At 38.5% G+C, this 19,154-nt stretch overlaps 3 protein-coding genes across 3 annotated transcripts; 1 reads left to right on the top strand and 2 right to left on the bottom strand.

Annotated features, from left to right (window-relative positions):
* Nucleotides 1–658: 658 nt before the first annotated feature.
* Nucleotides 659–6,004, bottom strand: shpk (sedoheptulokinase). Its single transcript, XM_088441250.1, has 7 exons — nt 5,595–6,004; nt 5,362–5,503; nt 4,198–4,354; nt 3,824–3,976; nt 2,870–3,045; nt 2,429–2,629; nt 659–1,486 (listed from the first exon to the last, which is right to left on the bottom strand). Exons 1-7 carry the CDS (start codon nt 5,730–5,732, stop codon nt 1,011–1,013), a joined length of 1,443 nt encoding a protein of 480 aa, XP_088297376.1. The 5' UTR covers nt 5,733–6,004; the 3' UTR covers nt 659–1,010.
* Nucleotides 5,836–7,798, top strand: emc6 (ER membrane protein complex subunit 6). The gene is made up of 2 exons (XM_088441258.1): nt 5,836–6,209; nt 7,139–7,798. Exon 2 carries the CDS (start codon nt 7,163–7,165, stop codon nt 7,493–7,495), a length of 333 nt encoding a protein of 110 aa, XP_088297384.1. The 5' UTR covers nt 5,836–6,209; nt 7,139–7,162; the 3' UTR covers nt 7,496–7,798.
* On the bottom strand, nt 7,175–17,967 carry p2rx5 (purinergic receptor P2X, ligand-gated ion channel, 5). The gene is made up of 12 exons (XM_088441253.1): nt 17,727–17,967; nt 16,458–16,608; nt 16,199–16,270; nt 14,974–15,049; nt 13,823–13,907; nt 13,656–13,736; nt 12,053–12,194; nt 11,058–11,191; nt 10,898–10,991; nt 10,749–10,814; nt 10,567–10,655; nt 7,175–9,522 (listed from the first exon to the last, which is right to left on the bottom strand). The coding sequence occupies exons 1-12, from the start codon at nt 17,855–17,857 to the stop codon at nt 9,276–9,278; spliced, it is 1,368 nt and encodes a 455-aa protein (XP_088297379.1). The 5' UTR covers nt 17,858–17,967; the 3' UTR covers nt 7,175–9,275.
* Between the last annotated feature and the right edge of the window lie 1,187 nt (nt 17,968–19,154).

The raw sequence follows: 19,154 nt of genomic DNA, 5'->3' as shown, positions 1-19,154 counted from the left end.
ATGTGAATATATTAGGTGTTTACATGTTTATATATATATATATATATATATATATATATATATATATATATATATATATATATATATATATATATATATATATATATTCGTTCTTTAAAGGGACAGTGTGTAAGATTTAGAATGTTTTTCATTAAAGAGGAATACATTAAATGGTCGTAAGTTTCAAAAACTTGAAAATGAGTGTGTTAATGACCAACACTATGTTTTAAATATAATCATAGGTCTAGTTATTAAGTTATATTCCATGATTGGTGGCACTTCTCCGGAGGCGGCCATGTTTGTAAAAGCTAAGGACAAAGGTAAATGCAGCACCTGCAGCACCTCCTGCTGGCCGTGATGAAAAACGGTCTAAATCTTACACACTATCGTTTTAAAGAAAACTACACAAAAAATACCATCTATAGTCAGACATTTTTGGGGGAAAACAGCATTTTTGATTGTTTAATAAGTTCGTTTTTTTTGTTTTTTTTAAATGACCATCCCAACTAAGAAACCTTTTCCAAAACCAAACAAATATATATGAATGCTTTTTTTTGGGGGGGGTAAAAGGCATTTAAAAAAAAAAGACAATTTGAGATGTTTACAAGTATATACGTCCAGGTCCATGTACAAATATGCATTAAATAAAAGCATAGTGTGATTTCCTTCATTTTCTGTTTTATTTCTGTCACGGTGAATGAACCAGCTTTAAAAATGACTTTTCACCTGAAATAGCCCACATTTGATTAGAACATAATCATAAATGTCCATATAAAACAATAAGTGTTGAAAGTGCATTCAAATGACCATAAAAAATGCATTTCCATGACATCTTCAACTTGGCTACATCCTGATCTACAGAAGATGCATTTGGGGTGATATCATCACTATAAAATTCACAAATACAATTTTTAGAGGTGCACACTGTAATTGCTTTTGTATTTTGAGCCATAAAAATTAAATAATTATACATGTATACACCGTATATATATATAACATAGTGGAACGCGCTAGGCAAGCGTTTCCATTTGTTGAACTTTTCCCGCGTCATCTTGAAAATGCGGCACGGATGGTGGCCGGTGTTCAGTGGATCTGAGTCGGTCGGAAAAGACCAAAGCAGCGCCAACAGCCGAGTCTGCATTCTTTCCATATACGACGGGCTGAGCAAACACTTTCTCCACTTCCTGTTTCAGCACCTGATTTCTGGCCAGGGCGCTCCCGCTCCCCACTATCCTGTTGACCCCGGCCTGCTGCAGGCGCTGCGGGGGCATCATGGAGGCCAGGTTCTCCAGGATCCCGCGGCACAGCGCCCGGGTCACGTGACCCAGAGAGAGATTAGAGGCGGAGATGTGGGTCACCTGACCCAGAGTGAAAGGGTCATGTCTCTCTCCCAGGATGGTCGGACTCACACTGAGGTCGCTGCTTTCCTGCTTCAGGGCGCTGCTGATCATCTTGTCATACAATGTTTTGGTGCTCACCTCCACACCTGCATTAAAGCCCAATTAAAATTAAAAGGACGATCAGGTTCATTTTTTTTAACAATTGGATCGCATTAGGATTCATATTTTATGCTGGTACATTGAAAAAGAAAACATGAGGATAACATGAAAATTTTGAAGTGGACGTTCACTTTTTTTACTCCCTTTATCCAGATCAAAATTACCTCTATTTTAGTTTTTATATTTATTTTTTTTAAATGAGCATGTATAGTAATGTTTTTTTCCTCCGAAAAAAAAGACCTTTCAAAAAAAGAATGCGTTACTGGTAATTGCTATTTAACTACTAAACAGGAGCCGCAGAGCGCAGAATCGATCCAGATCAAGCCATGCGCTCGTGAACGCTCGGCGCCGCAATGATTTTGATTTTCCCCTCGTGCATGCATTATATATTTTTGACCCGCTATTTCGATATGGAGCACAAAGAAGTTATGAATAAACGAATGCCAGGGAAATTCGAACGACAAGCATGCGACGGTATGAGTGAGGAGCCAAGCGCAGGTGAACGCGCGCCGCCGCCGTCTTTTTAATTTTCCCTTGGCATGCATTACATATTTTTGACCTGCTATTCCGATATGGAGCAGCAAGAATTTACGAATGAACGAAAGACAGGGAAATTGAAAAGACAAGCATGAGTGCGGTGCCACACACTCTGAGTCCTCAAAAAAAAAAAAAAAATTGGGTTGGGCCTGCAAATCCAGTGAATCAGTCGGGCTGGGCCGAGTCGGGCTTTAATACCCTTGGGCCAGGTCGGTTCGAACTGGATTTTTTTAGGCATAAACTATAGTTTATGCAATCAGCACATGATATGATCCATATATAAGGCGCACCGCATTATAAGGCGCACTGACAGCTTTTTAAAAAAACTAAGGCTTTTGTGTGTGCCTTATAGTACGGAAAATATGGTACATATAATCAATAAAAGTACACACCGAATTCTTTCATCCAGCCAGTGAGCATTTCCACAAAAGTGGCGATCGCATTTCCTCCATTGAGCGCCGCCGCCACCGCCAGGTATGAAGAGCCAAAGTACGGGAAGAAGGCGACGGGGGATTCAGGCTGAGGGGAGTCGGGAGGTTTGAAGTCAGCCGGCATGGCGAAGCTCAGTTGGGCTGACGTGCTTATGTTAAGAACTAGTTGTGACCAAAAAAAACATGCGCTCGTGTTAGCGCAAACAAATGTATAAGTAACATGCAATCAAGGCTTTTACAAGAATTAACATACTACAAACTAGGGCAAATAAGTGACCCAGGGGCATTATTGTTGTAAACAAATACAGCAGGGTTCAGATGTTAACAATCAGTATGTATGCATCCCGGTTTAGCCAATCAAATGCGCTGGAGAGACATTTCATCATGGACTTCCTGTTTCACCTGCGTCTGTGTGCGCACTCAGGCATGAATAGACAGCACACTGGAAGTCTCCCAGAGCGGCCCCTACTGGCGTGCCCGCGGGGATGCCATGCCAGTCAGAGCGTGTGTGGCCCGCCAGCTCCCCAGAGGGAACGCACTGAGGAAGCAGGTGCAAAGGGAAGCCGACGCCATTGAGACTAGGACATGCACAAACAAACACAAAATTGTTATGTGTAACACTCAGCCTGAACAAGCTAGCATGCATCTAGTATTAAAGTCATACTTAACCCCTGGGGGGAAATTTTGACCCAAATCGGGTTTTTTAATGTGTGATATGAAAGGTAAAGCATTCAAAAAAAACACTAGAAGGCAAGAATATTGCATAGATTGTCAAAACATGATGACTTTCAATATGGCACGCTGCCATCCCTTCTAAATGCTTGCAAAATGGGAGGTCGAGAGGTACACCCTATAGTTGTCAAATATAGCCCATGTCAGGCTCATTTACTGCCATTCAAAATAGGAAATATTGTAATTTTGGATATATTGAAAACCCGATGTTTTATCATGTATTTCCCTTGATTTTTGCATAAATCTTTTCAATGGCAACTCACGAACGTGGCGCAATAGAAATTTCTGTGTTGACACCCCAAAACCACCGAGTGGCACTAGCGGCCAACTTATGACATTTGCAAGCCTTGACTATGACTTCTATAATTGGCTTAGCCTGGACTCCTATAATGCAAAAGTCTTCAAAAAGCATAATACTCTAATTATGGCATAAAAAATATCCCAATATTTCCAATGATAATTTTCAATTTTCGACGAATATTTGATGATGTTATAAGCCTTTCAAAGTCAACCCTGGTTGGGTGATAATAAGGCTTAGTGAAAACTCTCCGGACAACCAGGGGGTTAATATTGGAATGCACAGACACTGTTAGTACCTAGTGTAAATCAAGGAATGTAACGTACATGTCAAGATTCCACTGGCTGGAGGATGTATTGTAAAAGCCCCAGCTGGCTGCATTCTGGGGTGTCATGAGACATCGGTCTAACCCGCACAAAATGGATACTACATAGTCCTGGATGGTGCCTGCCACCGTGTAGTCCTTAAGGAACTCGGGCCTGCAAAAAAATCATTCAGACACCAAACAACATAGCAGAAATAACGTTGATGCAGGTGCAGAAATATTGGGACACGGATGCTTATCTCATTCTCAGCCAAGATTCTGAACTCAATGGAAGCGGATGGACAATGACCAAAGAGATATTTTTTCATGTAAAGTACATACACACATCTTGTGCATGACAAGGGTGTATATGCCCTATATGTGTGTTTTGCTTACCTGTGTTTCATGTACCAAAAGATCGTGGCACAGCCGAATCCTGTGGCCACGCTCAGGTGCGAGTCCGGTTTCGGGAGGGAGGAAAGGAAGCTACTGTTGCAGCGGCCATCTTGCCAGGTGATGAGCTGACTGAAGTTACCTCCGGACCAATCGCAACCTGCATGCCACAAACCCCTCAGAATAGGGCTGTAACCCTATGATAGCCTTACACAAGGCCTGTCCAAATAAGAATAAGTATTGAACTTTATGATCAACAAGGCTATGTAACCAGATTAATATTTAACTGTTGTTCATGTCAAAGAGCGGTTACTGACAGGCACAAAAGGTGATCTTTCCTGCTTGCTTATTTTGAAATGCAGCAAAATAAACAGAAACATGGACAATGTATTAGTGTAGTTATTGGTTAGTAGTCTAGTCATGTTTCATGATATTTGCACTTATTGTTCTTGTCTTTAGTTTGTTCCCACAATCACGTTTTACAGTCCAAAAAAAGGCTTCATGAAAGACATGAATCTTAACGGTATTGTTTTGATTATGGTTAGTTTATTATTTTTCTTATCATTGTAATGATTTTGAAAAAATTAAACAACGGCTTTCCATTATGTAAATATAGTTGCAGTACAGTGTTCACTCGTTTATTGCGGGGTTTACATTCCCAAAAATACACACAGTAACCAAAATCCATGAAGTTGAGATTGAACTTTTGTTCCCCTTGTTTTTTAGTTTGTTTCACTTGTCAAAAAAAAAAAAAAAACTTAAAATGATTTTTTTCCCTGTCCGACTGAGGGGAAAAAACAGCGAGATACACATAAATATGGTCATAAATGAAAATTAATGTAGTAGAAGTTTTAATAAACTGCTATTTTTTGACTGGTCTGACTTAAAAAGAAAAAAAAACATGCAATAAAATTAGTGACATATACGTGCAATGGATAACATTATGGTCAGAAATGAAAATCCGCGATAGTGAAGCCGCAATAACCGAACGGCAATGTGGAGAGGGAACACTGCATACGTGCAGGGCGACAACAGTTTATAATGTTAATCGTTAAGTGAATAAAGTCATGAGTATTAGTAAACATTTACATTAAAACCTTTCACGGTAAAGCGTGCATGTTTGGCCGATTACATATGTGGATACATATTGGAAAAAAAACGCGTTACCTTTTTCCGCATTCCAAAACAAAACCCCGTGCATCTGTCCAGATATCCCAATGCTGACCACATGTTGCAATTTGTCTGTTGGTAGCAGCCCAACACACCGGTTAACAGTATCCAGAATCCGGACGGTATCTTGCTCCTTGGCCTGGACATTGATGACACGTTGCCCGAGAAGCGATCAGAAGTTCATGACAATTTTTTTTCACGTTTACATTAAGAGGAAGTCGAAAATGTACCTTTATTCCGTTATAGTCGACAATGTCCGATGCAGTTTCCAAACTCTGGCTTGCAGCAACACTCCTTGAAACACAGTCTAATAGAACCGCTTTAATCGATGTGGTGCCAACATCTAAACCCAGAATGTACGTCGGCATAACTGCAGGCTCAACGAGCTCAGCGCGCAGCCCTGCCCGACTCGCTCTTCTTTAGTGTGCGACTCGCTCACAACACAATTGCATGCATTGCCCCATTCAGCTGGTCGGAGTCAATCAGTTCTTGTTATTTTATCTTCGAAACAGCACATTTTCTTGTATTTTTTTCTTCAGTTTCCGACAAAATAGAGGTCTATAAAAAGTAAGCAAAAATCCTACGTTTTTATGCGCTATGAAGGAACCATTTACATTCTCCTTTCTGATGACTGGACTTTTTTCCAGTTCCCACAATCCATTGCGAAAATAGCATGGACGGCAACTGAGTGGCACGTACCCCACGACTTGTTGGAATAAATGTGTCTTTTGCTCAGTGACATCCCTTGAAGTAGATCCGCGCTCAATTCGACGAAGCAATAGTTTACACGGGATGCATTTGTGATTGCGTCGTGAGGAGCCAAGAAGCCCTTCGTAATCCCTCCGGTAAGACTCTTGGCTATTAGCATTAGCATGAGCGTTAGCACGGTGGTGCTAGCGATGCTAGCCTGCATATTAAACAAGACAACGCTCGTGTCACTTATTGTTATTATTTTAAACACAAAAGCATCTTTTTGGGGTCTATTAGGCAGACATATTCCCGTCCGAACCGATTTTTAAGAGCTTCAAAGAATTGCGCATGCAGATTTTCCACTGCTGAAAAGTATGACTTCACGTCATTTTACGTGAGAAGTGTACATTTTGCGTCTCAAATTGCGGTTTCACTCTATCGCGAATTTTTCTTTATAACCCCAAGTATTGTATTTTTAATGGCCGGTTTACGTCGCCGTTATCTTGTATGTATTCCTTTTAAACAGACCAGTAAAAAACAAAAAAACTAATATAAAAAACTGCCACTGCTTGAATTTTCTTGGCAGTACATTTCAAATAAACGGACTATCCCTTTTTACCAATTCATGCACAAGGTATACTTAAGTTTTAAATTCATTTGAAATCAGTATTTAGTAGTTTGTCCGTAGTTTTATTATAAATAAATTCATGTTTGTTGGGTTTATTTCTTCCACTGAAATTGTAATCGTCCAGAATGATTGAGGAAAACTGAGATTTTGCTTTTCGCTAACTTTGTTTCTTGTACAGCTGGAGATCACCTTTACATTGGTGTCTTAAAAAAAAACCTCTCCCCTTTTTGAAATGCACTATTTTTATGGTATTAGAAAAGATCAATTTAATTTTTTTCCAATGATCTATAAGCTGATAATCATGATGTTGTTTTATTACAGTTCAAATTTTGCATCTGAACATGTGTGCGTGTGTTTTTTTTTTTTAATCCACTGCAATGAACATGAGAATTTATTCTAAATATTGCTGAAAATAGCAACTACTTCACCAGCATCCATTTTGGGTTGTTTCTCCAGAATCTTCCGGCGAGCAGAGCCAAGATGGCAGCCGTAGTAGCCAAACGCGAGGGCCCGCAGTTCATCAGCGAAGTGGCCGTGAGGGGCAACGCCGCCGTGCTGGACTACTGCCGCACCTCGGTGTCGGCGCTGTCCGGGGCTACCGCCGGCATCCTGGGCCTGACGGGACTGTATGGCTTCGTTTTTTACTTTTTGTCCTCCTTCCTCCTATCTTTGCTGCTCATACTCAAGGCCGGGCGACGATGGAACAAGTGCTTTAAATCCAGACGACTGCTTTTCACCGGGGGCCTGGTTGGAGGTCTTTTCACCTATGTCCTCTTCTGGACGTTCCTTTATGGAATGGTGCATGTGTACTAAAATGACGCGTTCTCCTTAAAACGAATTGCATTTTGTGTGAGCTGTAGATGAGCCAAAAATAGAGTTTAATGTTATTCCATGATGACCTGCTGACACATTTTTTTTTTCCTTCTCAAACACTCAACATTGCCTTCTATTGACTCCAGGCCTCCTCATTTATGATCCTGTCCAGGGTTGTTATTTGGATTGTAGTGTAGCAAATGACTTCCTTAAAAAAAAGGTGTAACTACTTGTTGCACTTGTTTGTACAGTACTTAAGTTCAAATGTGATTACTGATTGGAATAAATACCTCTGTACTTGTATGCTTTTGTCAAAGATTTTTCTTTTCTGCTTTACTCTTTGTCAAGATGACATACATTCATTTGCAACAATAAGACATTTTAAATAAATAATACACTCACATTTTAACAGTAGCACACATTACGACAGAGCAAGTACATGTTGAAATCTGCATGAAATTTCGCAACAAGTCATTGAAGTCCCTGCTGAGCAGTTGATATTGGTACAGATGGGCGAGCTAATTTGTAGATGAAGTTAAAAAAAATACATAAAAGCATGAAGCAACTAATGCTCTTTTTTTTTTTTTTACTATTTAGATATGTAAACAAATTTAAAGATTTTGAATGTACTTGTACAGTTATTTTTACAGTAAGTTTAAATGTCAAAACAACATTTAATTACCTAAGTTCAAATCATTCCTTTTTTTTTTTTCAACAAATTTCTGTTTTTAAAAAAAAAGGCCTTAAGTATTGCAGAAAAAACATTACCAGACTATTAACGTAAAATTTCAGTGGTCCAACAGTGAGCTGTATGGTCTGTGGGCCAAACTTGGCTGCCCTATGATTTAAATGCATTTTTATCAATATTCTGTTCTTACATAGCTTCAGAAAATAACAAAAAAAAATTAGATCAGGGATTTAACCGGTATCTTTCTGTAAATGCAAAGAATAATTAGGGAAACAAAAGAAGTAACCCTCTTCTGCCTTTTTTGTGTGTTTAGCTAAATGAGGTCCTAAAAATGGCAGGTACTACATAAAGCTCCAAATGAATCCATAATTAGTTAATTAAATAGAGTAATTGATTACTTTAGTACTTCATTGACTAAAGTAATTATTACTAACAATGAAAAAATTGGAGGAGCGAAAAGTACCTGGGATTGAAAGTCTTGATTTTAAAAAATCTTTGTTAGTTGTGTTTTTGTTCTATTGAGTGGAGGACTCTTCTAATCTCTTTAAAGGAAATGTAAAATAAGTTTAGAATTCTGGATGGCAGGTTGTGGTAAATGTACCGTTTTAAACTATTAATACAGGAAATTATGTTCAGGGTAGGTTCATTACTTTTAAAGAACCTGGATGAAGGAGACTGTATCCATGGGTTAAATTTGTGAGGTTCACAGAATGTTTCATTCACTCCAGATGACAATTTCAACAGATCAGTTAGTCACCACCATTAAAGTTTACTCAGAATGTCATGCAACTAGAATGTCAAGGCGCGATTGGCTAAACCATTTCCAGGTCACCCACTTGGATGCATTTCGCTATCTCATGAAAAGCCATAGTGATATTGAGATGAATCCTATGTTAGGCTTGCTGCGATTCTGTTTTCCATCAGCGGGCAACTGCAACATTTCTTCCTGCGTTATCTACACAGGTGCAGTTGTCCAGGCTGCGGGTCTGTCTGAGCAGGTGTCCAGCCAGCAGCCATCAAATGAAGCGGCTAGGACTTTTGGGTTCCATCTCTCAAGACTGTCACCGCGAGGCCCCGGTTGCATTTTCGATTTTATGAAGCAAATGTGATATGATGCTTTGGTTCCGCACCTTGTGGAGAGAGTTTGGAGGTGTACCGCTGGCCCGTGTTGCGTGGAATGGTGGGACCCCGCTTGTCCTCGCTTGGCTTCTGAGCCTCCATGGCTTCAATATCTTCTGTCATGTTCACGGAGTTAGCAGTGTCTTTTTGTGCAGCTTGTCTTCTGGATCGCCTTTCCCTTTCGCGGGTCTTCTTCTCTCTGATTGAGTTCCGCTCTTTCCTTTAGTATTCAATGAGGGAGAGATGAGCCAGTGGATATAAATTAGGGAGAAAAAAACCCCCAAAACATTGCATTTGTTTATGCTTTTCAAAGTGTAGGGCGGTGCATCTCCACTAGAGGGTGCTACAGAAAAACTTTAAGAAGATCCATCCATTTTCCAGCATTAGAAAACGTTATACAACAAGACAGTAATTTCTACACACAGTTGGGCAAAATAATAACCCAGTTATAGTAAAAAAAAAAGGACTGACTAAATATTTGGGTTAGTTTGACACAATTTTAGGGTTTGTTTTGCACAAAGCACCTCCCAAAACGGGTCATTTTGTAAAAGACAACCTCAATAATTTTGTTTTGTATAAAACTAATCAGAAATGTGGGTCAAACTGACTAAAATATTGGGTTGGTTATTTTGTATCGCTTATTTGTGACTGAACTGCCTTAGAGTTTATTGTGTGCTTTTTCTACTATCCTCTCAAATGTCTTTCTCCATACGCTAGCACTGAAGTGTGACTTGTGTTTGTTTATAAATGGTCCAAAAACAAAAAATGAGTTAAATCAGTGATGTTATGAATTATTGACGCAGCAATTGTTATTTCATTTTCAGGAGGGAAATAACATCTATTTTAAAGCAGGGTCTTAAGATCGTATATTATTTAAAATATTTTATGTATTTATACAAAAAAGGAAAAAATGATATTGAATTGATTGTTTAAGTTGTTTGTAATGAGGACAATTTATGATTTTAAGGGGTTATAGCAGATATTTAGAAAACACAAATATTGCTCCAAATGTAAAAATGCACTAAAATCAGTGGTGTTATGAATTTTTGACCTACCAAAGGCCCCAATACAACCATCGAAATTATTTCACTTTGATTGAAACTTCTTTTGGGAAAAAAAAATATAGTGTGTTTGTTCCTGCATGATATAACTTTAAGATGGTCATAAGAAAAGAAGTACTGTGTGGAATTTTGAGCTTCATAGCTCCCTGAATTTAAATATCTTAATCCTGAATGCTTTGATTTAGTTGCAATGCATGACATACTTGAAATTGATGATCTCAAATTTCTTGTTTCGATAGAAGGAGCTGGTGTTCATCATGTACAGCAGGATCATATCGCACACAAAGGCTCCCTGAAAGGACAATTGAATATTTTTAAAACAATGCCCACCGAGTGCTCGGTTGAATTTATTGAAGTCAGCAACAATATTTTGAAGATAACTCACTATTCCCAGAAGAGCAACACCGGAACCAATAGCAATTATTGTGGGAATAATGTTGAATTTTCCTGCCTACAAATGCCAAAGTAAACAAAAATCATTTAGTGCAGCGATTTAGGAATGTTGCTCCTAATTTCTCCAATCAAAAATTCTACCTTTCCATTGATCATGATGTCAAAGCGAATTCCATACACTTTATACAAAGTGCGAAAGGTTTCCCCGTTTTGATCCTTGTAGTATCTGGCATATCTGCGAGGCAATGACATCATGCTTGATTGAGTGAAAAAGAAAAGAGGGGCTGCTCAGAAGACGTACCTGAAGTTGTATCCTGACGTGACAGAGTTGTTCAAGTTTATGTCCAAACGGGTGAAGCTGTACTGTGGATTACACTGAGAATAGTCTTTATCCAAATCACAGTACCACTCGATTAGGATACCAACGGACCCGCCCTAAAAAATAAAAAAATAAATCAAATTTCGAGGGGGGAAATATCTTTTTTTTTTCTAATGATAATGACCAATAAAGTCATTGTATAAATTTATATAACTTTAAAACAACAACTTCAAATGTATTCTTCTTTTTTCTATACTGTCTAAAACAGTACAAGCGCAACAGCACTATTAATCATAAAACATTAATATTATTGTTAATCATAAAACATTTCAAGTTTTCTTATATATTGAGAAAATTCAGGTCAGTTTTGTACCTTACATTACAAAATCATCTCGCGGGCAAATTCAACCTGTTTGTGGGCCAGATTTGGCCCGCGGGCTGTAGGTTTGACACCACTGCCATAAAGTAATAGACAACTCAAGACAACAATTACAATTGTGCTCATTCTGCATTTACAAAATTACTCAGAGCATGTTCATATTTTGCATAACAATTTTCTGCATAATTATCTGTGGAATTAGAAATTACATAATGTGTCAAATGACAGCTAAAAGCTGCAATACAAGATAAATATTTAGCATTTTATTTTTATCCCAAACCTCTTTTGAGAATCATGAGGAAATGCATTCATATCATGATGTTTTCCCCAATATGAGACGTCCTGCCATGACAGTCCCCCCCACAAAAAATATACACAAAAATCAAGAATAGTTATTAAAAGGCCAACACCATATAACACAAATTTTCATAACATACATTTTTAGGGTTGGTAACCCTCATCCTAATTTTTATGATACTTGGACGTCTTTACAAAAATAAATGCCCAGCGACATACATTGTGATGTTACCTAAAAACTTCGGAGGGTTTGGAAAAATGAAAACAACAAAAATTGTTCTGACATTTTGGCATTTGGTACCTTTGCAGCCATGTCCTGGAAGTCGTGTCCAGACCATTTGACCAGATCTCCAAGGCGAAAAATGGGGCAGTAAGGATGGTCCACTTGGTCATAGGAGCATCTTTTCAAGTAGCTGTCATCAGCTGCTTCAAATACATTTGACCTAAGAAAGTGAAGACAACAGTTATGACAAGTAACACCCAATAATAATAGATGTGCGTTACAGTTTTCGCCTGGGTTTGTTGCTTCTAATATTTTGACTTTAATATTTAACATAGCTTATGTCATGGACACAAGTATATATAAAAAAAATACTTTAAAGTAGGGTTGAAACAATGTACAATGAGCATGTACGGTACAGTAATTTGTTTAAAAAAATGAAGATTTTTTTTATCTGATGAAACAACCATTTATAGTAAGTTTGGTTTTTTTGTCCAAAAATATTCATTTATGGTAAGGTTTTTCCCTCAAAAAATTATCATGTATTTTAAGGTGTTTTTAACAAATGAAGGGGCCACATATGGTTACCCCCCCCCCAACCTACCATATATAGTAAGGCGTTTTTTTTTCTTTTTTTTTCTTATTAAAAAAAAAAACAATCATGTACTTATACTGTACTTTCAGTAAGTTGTTTTTTTTCTTCAAAAAAATAACCATGCACAGTAAGGCAACAAAAGAACAACATAGGGAAAGTAGGTTTTTTTTTTTGCCAAGAAACCCCCCCCCAAAAAACACCACATGTGTAATGAGGTGTGTGTGAGTGTGTGTGTGTATGTGTGTGTGGTTGGGGGTCCCCCAAAATGACCATGTAATTTTTTTAGCAATGACAGTCATAGTAGTAAGGCGGTTTCCCCCTTAAAAAAACAGTTAAAAAAATAAAAAGACCACATATAGTAAGCCGTTTTCTTTTGTTTTGAAAAAACGACCAATCATAATTAACTGGCAAAGTGTTATTTAATCTGTATTTTGTTTTTCACCAAGCACATACTCGATATTCCATTTGAATTCCGATGGAGCTGGACGCCATATTAGAAATATCTATTTTGACTATTAATAATTAGGATGCGAGGCACGTTGATTAGCGCTTGGACCTGAAAGCCGATCATCCTAAAAAAGCTTTTACAGCGCGCAAGTAGTCCCGCATGTCCGTCATTCACTCATGACCATATCTCTGGCGTGCTTGCCTTAATTTAAAACTCTTTACAAGCAACAGTGCGGAATTTACCGCCGCCAGTTAACGGTGCATCGTATCGCCTACACGCAACCAAAAAAAAAAAAAAAGCGTCAGCAAAGCGAAGACAGACGTATACTTCATTTCAGCCAGCTCACGACGGACGTAATTGGGGGCCATCTGTCCGCAACACTTGAAAGTGGAGAGAGGGGGAGTCCATCTCGTGTGACACCTGTCCACAGTTAGGCCGGATGTCAAGGGCATCTTGCGTGACCGTTTCACTGTCTCGCCGAGCGCACCACACAGGCCGTATTAATAGAAAGCTCTCTGTGTCCTAAGGCTATTTCAAACATCCGCGGGCTACATGGATTTGCCAGCTCACTTACTGATCTATGGGAATGACGCCCTGAAATACGAGGCACGCCACCACTCATCAGCACCTGGAACACTTACTTTGAAAATTCAAACTTGGGGAATCTGATGAAGTTCTTGACGTAAACGGTGAAGTTTTCGGCTTCGCTCAGTAATGGCGCTCTGGAAGCCAAAGAGTCCGGGAATGGCAGCTTGGTACAGGCTATCGGTAAAAAATAGAAGGTGTGAAAATGTCTTGAGGTACTCACATGGGTCTCTTGCTGTATTCTACGGGACACCAGGCGTGAATCTCACAAGTGCCCGTGCTGTTTAGACACGAGCCGGTTTTAATTCCTGATGGAGAGAGCAAAGATTCTTGGTTAGAGAGGAATGATTCCGAAACCTGATGCCGCTGATGATTGATGTGATCGCTGGTGATTAATCAGGCATACTGTAGTAACAAATAACCTAATGGGTATCTTGACTTTAGTGTGTCAGCTAGCACAGTGTCATTTCTTTTTTTTTTTTTTTTTTTTTTTTGGGGGGGGGGGGGGGTTTGCATGCTGTGCTGCCACAATTACATTGAAAAGGTAACTTTATTGATTGTTTGCTGAAAAAAAGAATAGTTACTTTACTGATTATGTGCTTTCAAAAACAGCTACAAGTTTCTCTAACAGTAATAAACTAAATGAAATTAACATTTCTTGAAGTGTTTTAAATTATATGACATTGTAAAGTGCATTGAGACCGTGCACCAGGGTGATTGTGCACTTTAAATGAAATAATTTAATTCAGTTCCATTCTGGACCCTAATTCCACTGAAAATAATACTACTAATAAAAAAGAAATGTTAAAAAAATACATTTGAATAAATTAAATGAGAATAACAATAATAATAAACAATTACATGTCATAAAGATAAAAATTGGATATGTTTTATGAGTGGTGTTAAAAAACAAGGTTTGTTTTTATTAAAATTTTGACATTAGTTCAAAAACTAACTTGGCGGATTTTCTCTTGACAGATTTGACTATCGATTCGATTTTTTTTTAACGACTCTATTTGGATTTGACAAAAATATGCATTTTTTTGGGGGAGGCTGGGGTTCTCAAAGTGCCCACTTCATGGCTCAAACGTGCTTCCACCACATCAATACTCTAGTGTGCAACTAGCGAGTCTTATTTAAAAGCAATGAAAGATGCTGCTTTGATTGGATATGTACTGTAACCGTCCGTGACCACTCCCACAGCGGTGCAGCATTCCCTCCCTCCTGCAGAGCTGCAGGCAGGCACTCAACACTAAGGCTAAATTGACTTGAACGCTTATTTGCAGGGCATAGCTAGGATGCCAAATAAAATGATCTCAAATGTAACGTTTACTTTATCTTTGCTTAACACACAATAATTATGTATATGCTCACCATGCCCTGCTATGACAGCCTCCCCCTCGGTGCAGTCATCATCACTAAGGCATTGGCCATTTGGCACCTTGAAGCTCTGCATGCAGCAAATGGCAGAGAAATGTTGATAATACAAATGTGGAAAAAAAAATGCATTTTGTCCATTGCAGAAGTGGAAGACATTTTCTGTCTCTCTAATGACATTTCAAAAAGTTTTTGGATGAAATACATAAATGTGTACTTGTGTAGTTTTCGTGAGAGAAAATATAACACCATCTGTACTGTTTACAAAATATTATTTCATAATAATGAAATCTTCTAATTTGATGACCAATCGTCAAATATAGCATGAAGTATTTATTGCTAATTGATGTCTTGTAACTTGCATTTTTTTCATCATTGACACATTTTAAATAGTGTTTTACTACTCTTAATGCAACCTGCTACTTAAAACTTATATGCACTTCTTATTATAGTTCTAAACTAAGTCATTGTTTTTTCCATATGGTTTTAAAAATGTAACTTGAACCTACAGTACAAAACACAGTTACTTATATTGCAACAAAAGTTTTTCTTTTTTCAACTGCACCACTAAGTTTAGTTACGTTAGCCACGCAGCTAAGATGACGTAAACTTGAGTATGGTGACCAGATTGTCACAAATAAAATCTGGAAAATGACAATTTTGCTGAAAATAAAATATGCAAATGCTGAATTATTAATAACACGTTTAATCACTTGTCAATCAAATGACTGATAGTTTTGTTATTACTTTTGCTAATTCTAAACACTAGCTTGGTTGACAGTTCAAACTGGTAAATGCAGTCAACATGAGGCTTTTTTTATTTTATTTTTTTGCTAGGTCCTGGTGTTGTGCTCGTGTTGTAAAATGTGTATCCACTACCCCTGAAACCTGAGATAACGTTCGGCTGTTCTGATTCTAATCCGTCAAATAAGTAATAAAATGTTCTAAAATACCTCCTGCAATGTCCTCCTGGACTAGTCATTGATTTTTGGTGCATTGAGTTTATATTTCTATTGACAACTAAGATGTCCTACTGTATGAGTGGTCCATGAACACATCTCCTGTCACTTTCTTTTGCACCTCCACGTAACCATCAATTTTATGAGTATATGTAACTGGGTTTCTCCAAACTCCAAACCCTCACTCTTTTACTGCCTAAATTGTCTTCCATTTCTGAAATGAGGTTTTGATGGACACAGAGATCGCTTCTGTGTGCACTCACCTCGGCACAGAAGCCCAGCCTCTGATTGGGGGTCTCAATGTAATTTGTTACCACGAAGAAAACCTGCTCTCCCTGCACAATACAATTACTTGTTAGTGTTTGTGATGAAGAAACAAAAGGTTAAATGAATTACACCCTGGAGGAGGTCGATACTGTTAAATCTCATCAGGCAAATGCTCCTGCTGATAAGAGCAACATTGAGGAAGGTTCTGATAGAAGGAGGAGGAATTGGAGGTGGGGCGGGGGTATTATACGGTACATGTGGCGGAATGACGTAGTCCTCGGCACTCCACAGATGAAGGCCGCTCTCGGAGCTGTTGGTCAGAGTGACGCCTTTGAGCTTGGTGATGACCGAGGACTGGATAGCCTCCTCTTTTTCCTGGTAGCCCTTCTTCATCACAAACACCCACCTGATGCATGGAGCGACACAGAATTCAGTAGTGTGTTTTGCCATCAAGTTTCTGTTAGTCCTGAAGACTCTAATCACTGATCTTCAAACTTTTTGGTTTGAAGAAAAATGATGTGTGCAAGGGCCAGCTAAAAATGATTTGACTGATTTATTAAGCATGCTGAAATTCATCAAGAAAGCATTGAGATAATGTCTACATTGTCTTGTTCCTTTGATAAACTGCTACACAACAGTTTTCTGGTATCAGTGATAAGGCAAATAATTAAATGGCCCATATTTTGATCATTTAAACTCTCAATAGTTAGGTATATGCATAGTGCCAATTTAATTTCTAATTACATTTGAGTTTTATGAGTCCGATATTTTTAACCATGAAGTGAAATGTCTCGTTTACAGAAGCCGCACCTCTTCGCCCCCTTTGTGACGTTGTTCAATATGGCTGGCCATGAAACACCCATTCCGCCATCTTGACACCCTTACCCCAGCGGAGTCAATGAAGGACCCAAAATTGGCTTTTTAATGACATTTAAATGCAGAACAATGTCACTAAGAGTTGTTCCTCCTACCAAATCGGTCCCATGGGAATCCAGTATTCATAACAACAGTTTCTACCAACGTTAATTGTCTGTCTCGCTGTGTGCTTCCAAATACACATTTTCGCAACTTCAGCATTTTTTACACTTACACTTACTAACATTGTAAATAATGAATGTAATGCTACTGTTTACTTGGCTGATTCAGTGCAAAATCTCTCCCCCTCAACTCCGAAACTAAAACGAAACTAAAAGACGCGTTTTAATCAACTATTCATTCAAAATATTGATTTTGTATTAGTTTTGCACGCGATGCTTCAGATTCACTTTCAAATCATTTCCTTACATACTCTGGTGTGACATAACATTAGTGGTCTCACGAGGCCTACACTTTAGCTATCTTGCTCAGCTTGAAGGATTATTGATTGATTATTAAAATAAATAACCACACACTCATGCTCTGCCACTTTAACTGAGCAAAGCACAGAACTTGCACTGGTACAACTATTTTTAACTTTGTGAATCACTTTGTGGAAGGTTACTTTATGCAAAGGCACCCTTGGACAGAAACAATGGTGCACCTTACCCGATTATGTATCCCAGCACGGCCAGTTGGTAGATTCGAAACAGTATTCCTATCTTCCTGTTTTCGGCGATGACATACTTTTCTGTCTTGTAGTTGAGGAGGGAAAAGAAGAAGGTGCCCCAGCCGGACATGTCGGTAGCGAGTGGTGTGAGGGAGTGAGGGAGAGACACCAGGCAGCGCGTGTCCCCTCCTCAGCTGGTTGACTCGTCAGGACCACTGTCACTCTGCGTGCACTTCCAACATGCCTGAAGGCAACATGAGCACATTCAACCGTTCAACAGCCTTGAAGATGATTACTAAAGTTGATTTTTTTGGAGGACGAAAAATCATACTTTTCTACTAAATACAGTGTACGTATATATTAGAGGTGTTGACAAAATTGATTTGAATCGTGACATTGTTTTTCAATTTTAAAAATGGTAAATTATCGTTGCACCAGTCCTTTTCAAATCTTATCCCCTGATGGCAATGCCAGGGAGAGCACATATGAGTAGACTTTGCGTTTGAGCTCTTATTGTCAAAGTTTGTGTGGGAGATGTAATTTTTTTAAATCGCTGTCAATAACATTTTTTTCTCCTAAAATCACATATCGCCGAAAACAGCCCATGTTTTATACCTTTTTCTTCTTAACATATTTCAGATATTACTACTCCTTGTGTTAAGGTTCCAGATTTATTTATATTTATTATTTATTGATTTAAAAAAATCTGCATAAATAAATAATCATAATATGTATTGAGAATTTCTCTGCTGGATCTCTCTCTCTCTCCCTCTCACTTTAATCATATTGACATTGTAAGTAATATTTGTGCTATCCATTTTGTAGGTGCTATAAAACATGCATAAGGTGTATTTAAAAATGGCAATTCCATTTTCACATCACAGAGTCCGGAGGTAACCCCCGCGATGGAGGAGGGGATTAATGTACTGTATATAGCTGCGGCCTTTAGCCTAAAGTTTCTGGGAGACCTTTACATTTTCAGGAGCCTTGTTTTGCGCCACATTGCAACCTAGCGGCTGAAATATGTAACTGCGCTGAAATTTCAGGACATCGCTTTTCGGACCTTGTCATGAAACATTGAATGCGTGCAAATATATGGACAGTAGCCACGACAGGTGATAACAATGACAAATGCTAAAATACATGTGTTCCCCGTGGTTTTATCCAACTGCAAATAATTGAAAACGTTATCCTACGTAAAAAAAAAAAAAAAAGGCCTCCAAGATGATTAATACGACGTTATGTCAATTTTTTAAATTTAATAGCAAAATAATTTTGTACAATACCAATCGCGGTCCGTGTCGCCATTTATGGGTGACGTCATCTCATAGCCGTATCCCTCCCAACTTCACTTCACCTGAAACTGCGATTCGCATTTTAACACGTGATACATTTGCTGGGACTACAAATAAGGTTCCTCTAGTAGC

This window comes from Hippichthys cyanospilos, chromosome 18, assembly GCF_059441005.1.
Source record: "Hippichthys cyanospilos isolate Australia breed blue-spotted pipefish chromosome 18, RoL_Hcya_1.0, whole genome shotgun sequence".
Lineage (NCBI taxonomy): Eukaryota > Metazoa > Chordata > Actinopteri > Syngnathiformes > Syngnathidae > Hippichthys > Hippichthys cyanospilos.
The sequence above is the reverse complement of the archived record's forward strand: the minus strand, read 5'-3'. Positions and strand labels throughout refer to the sequence as shown.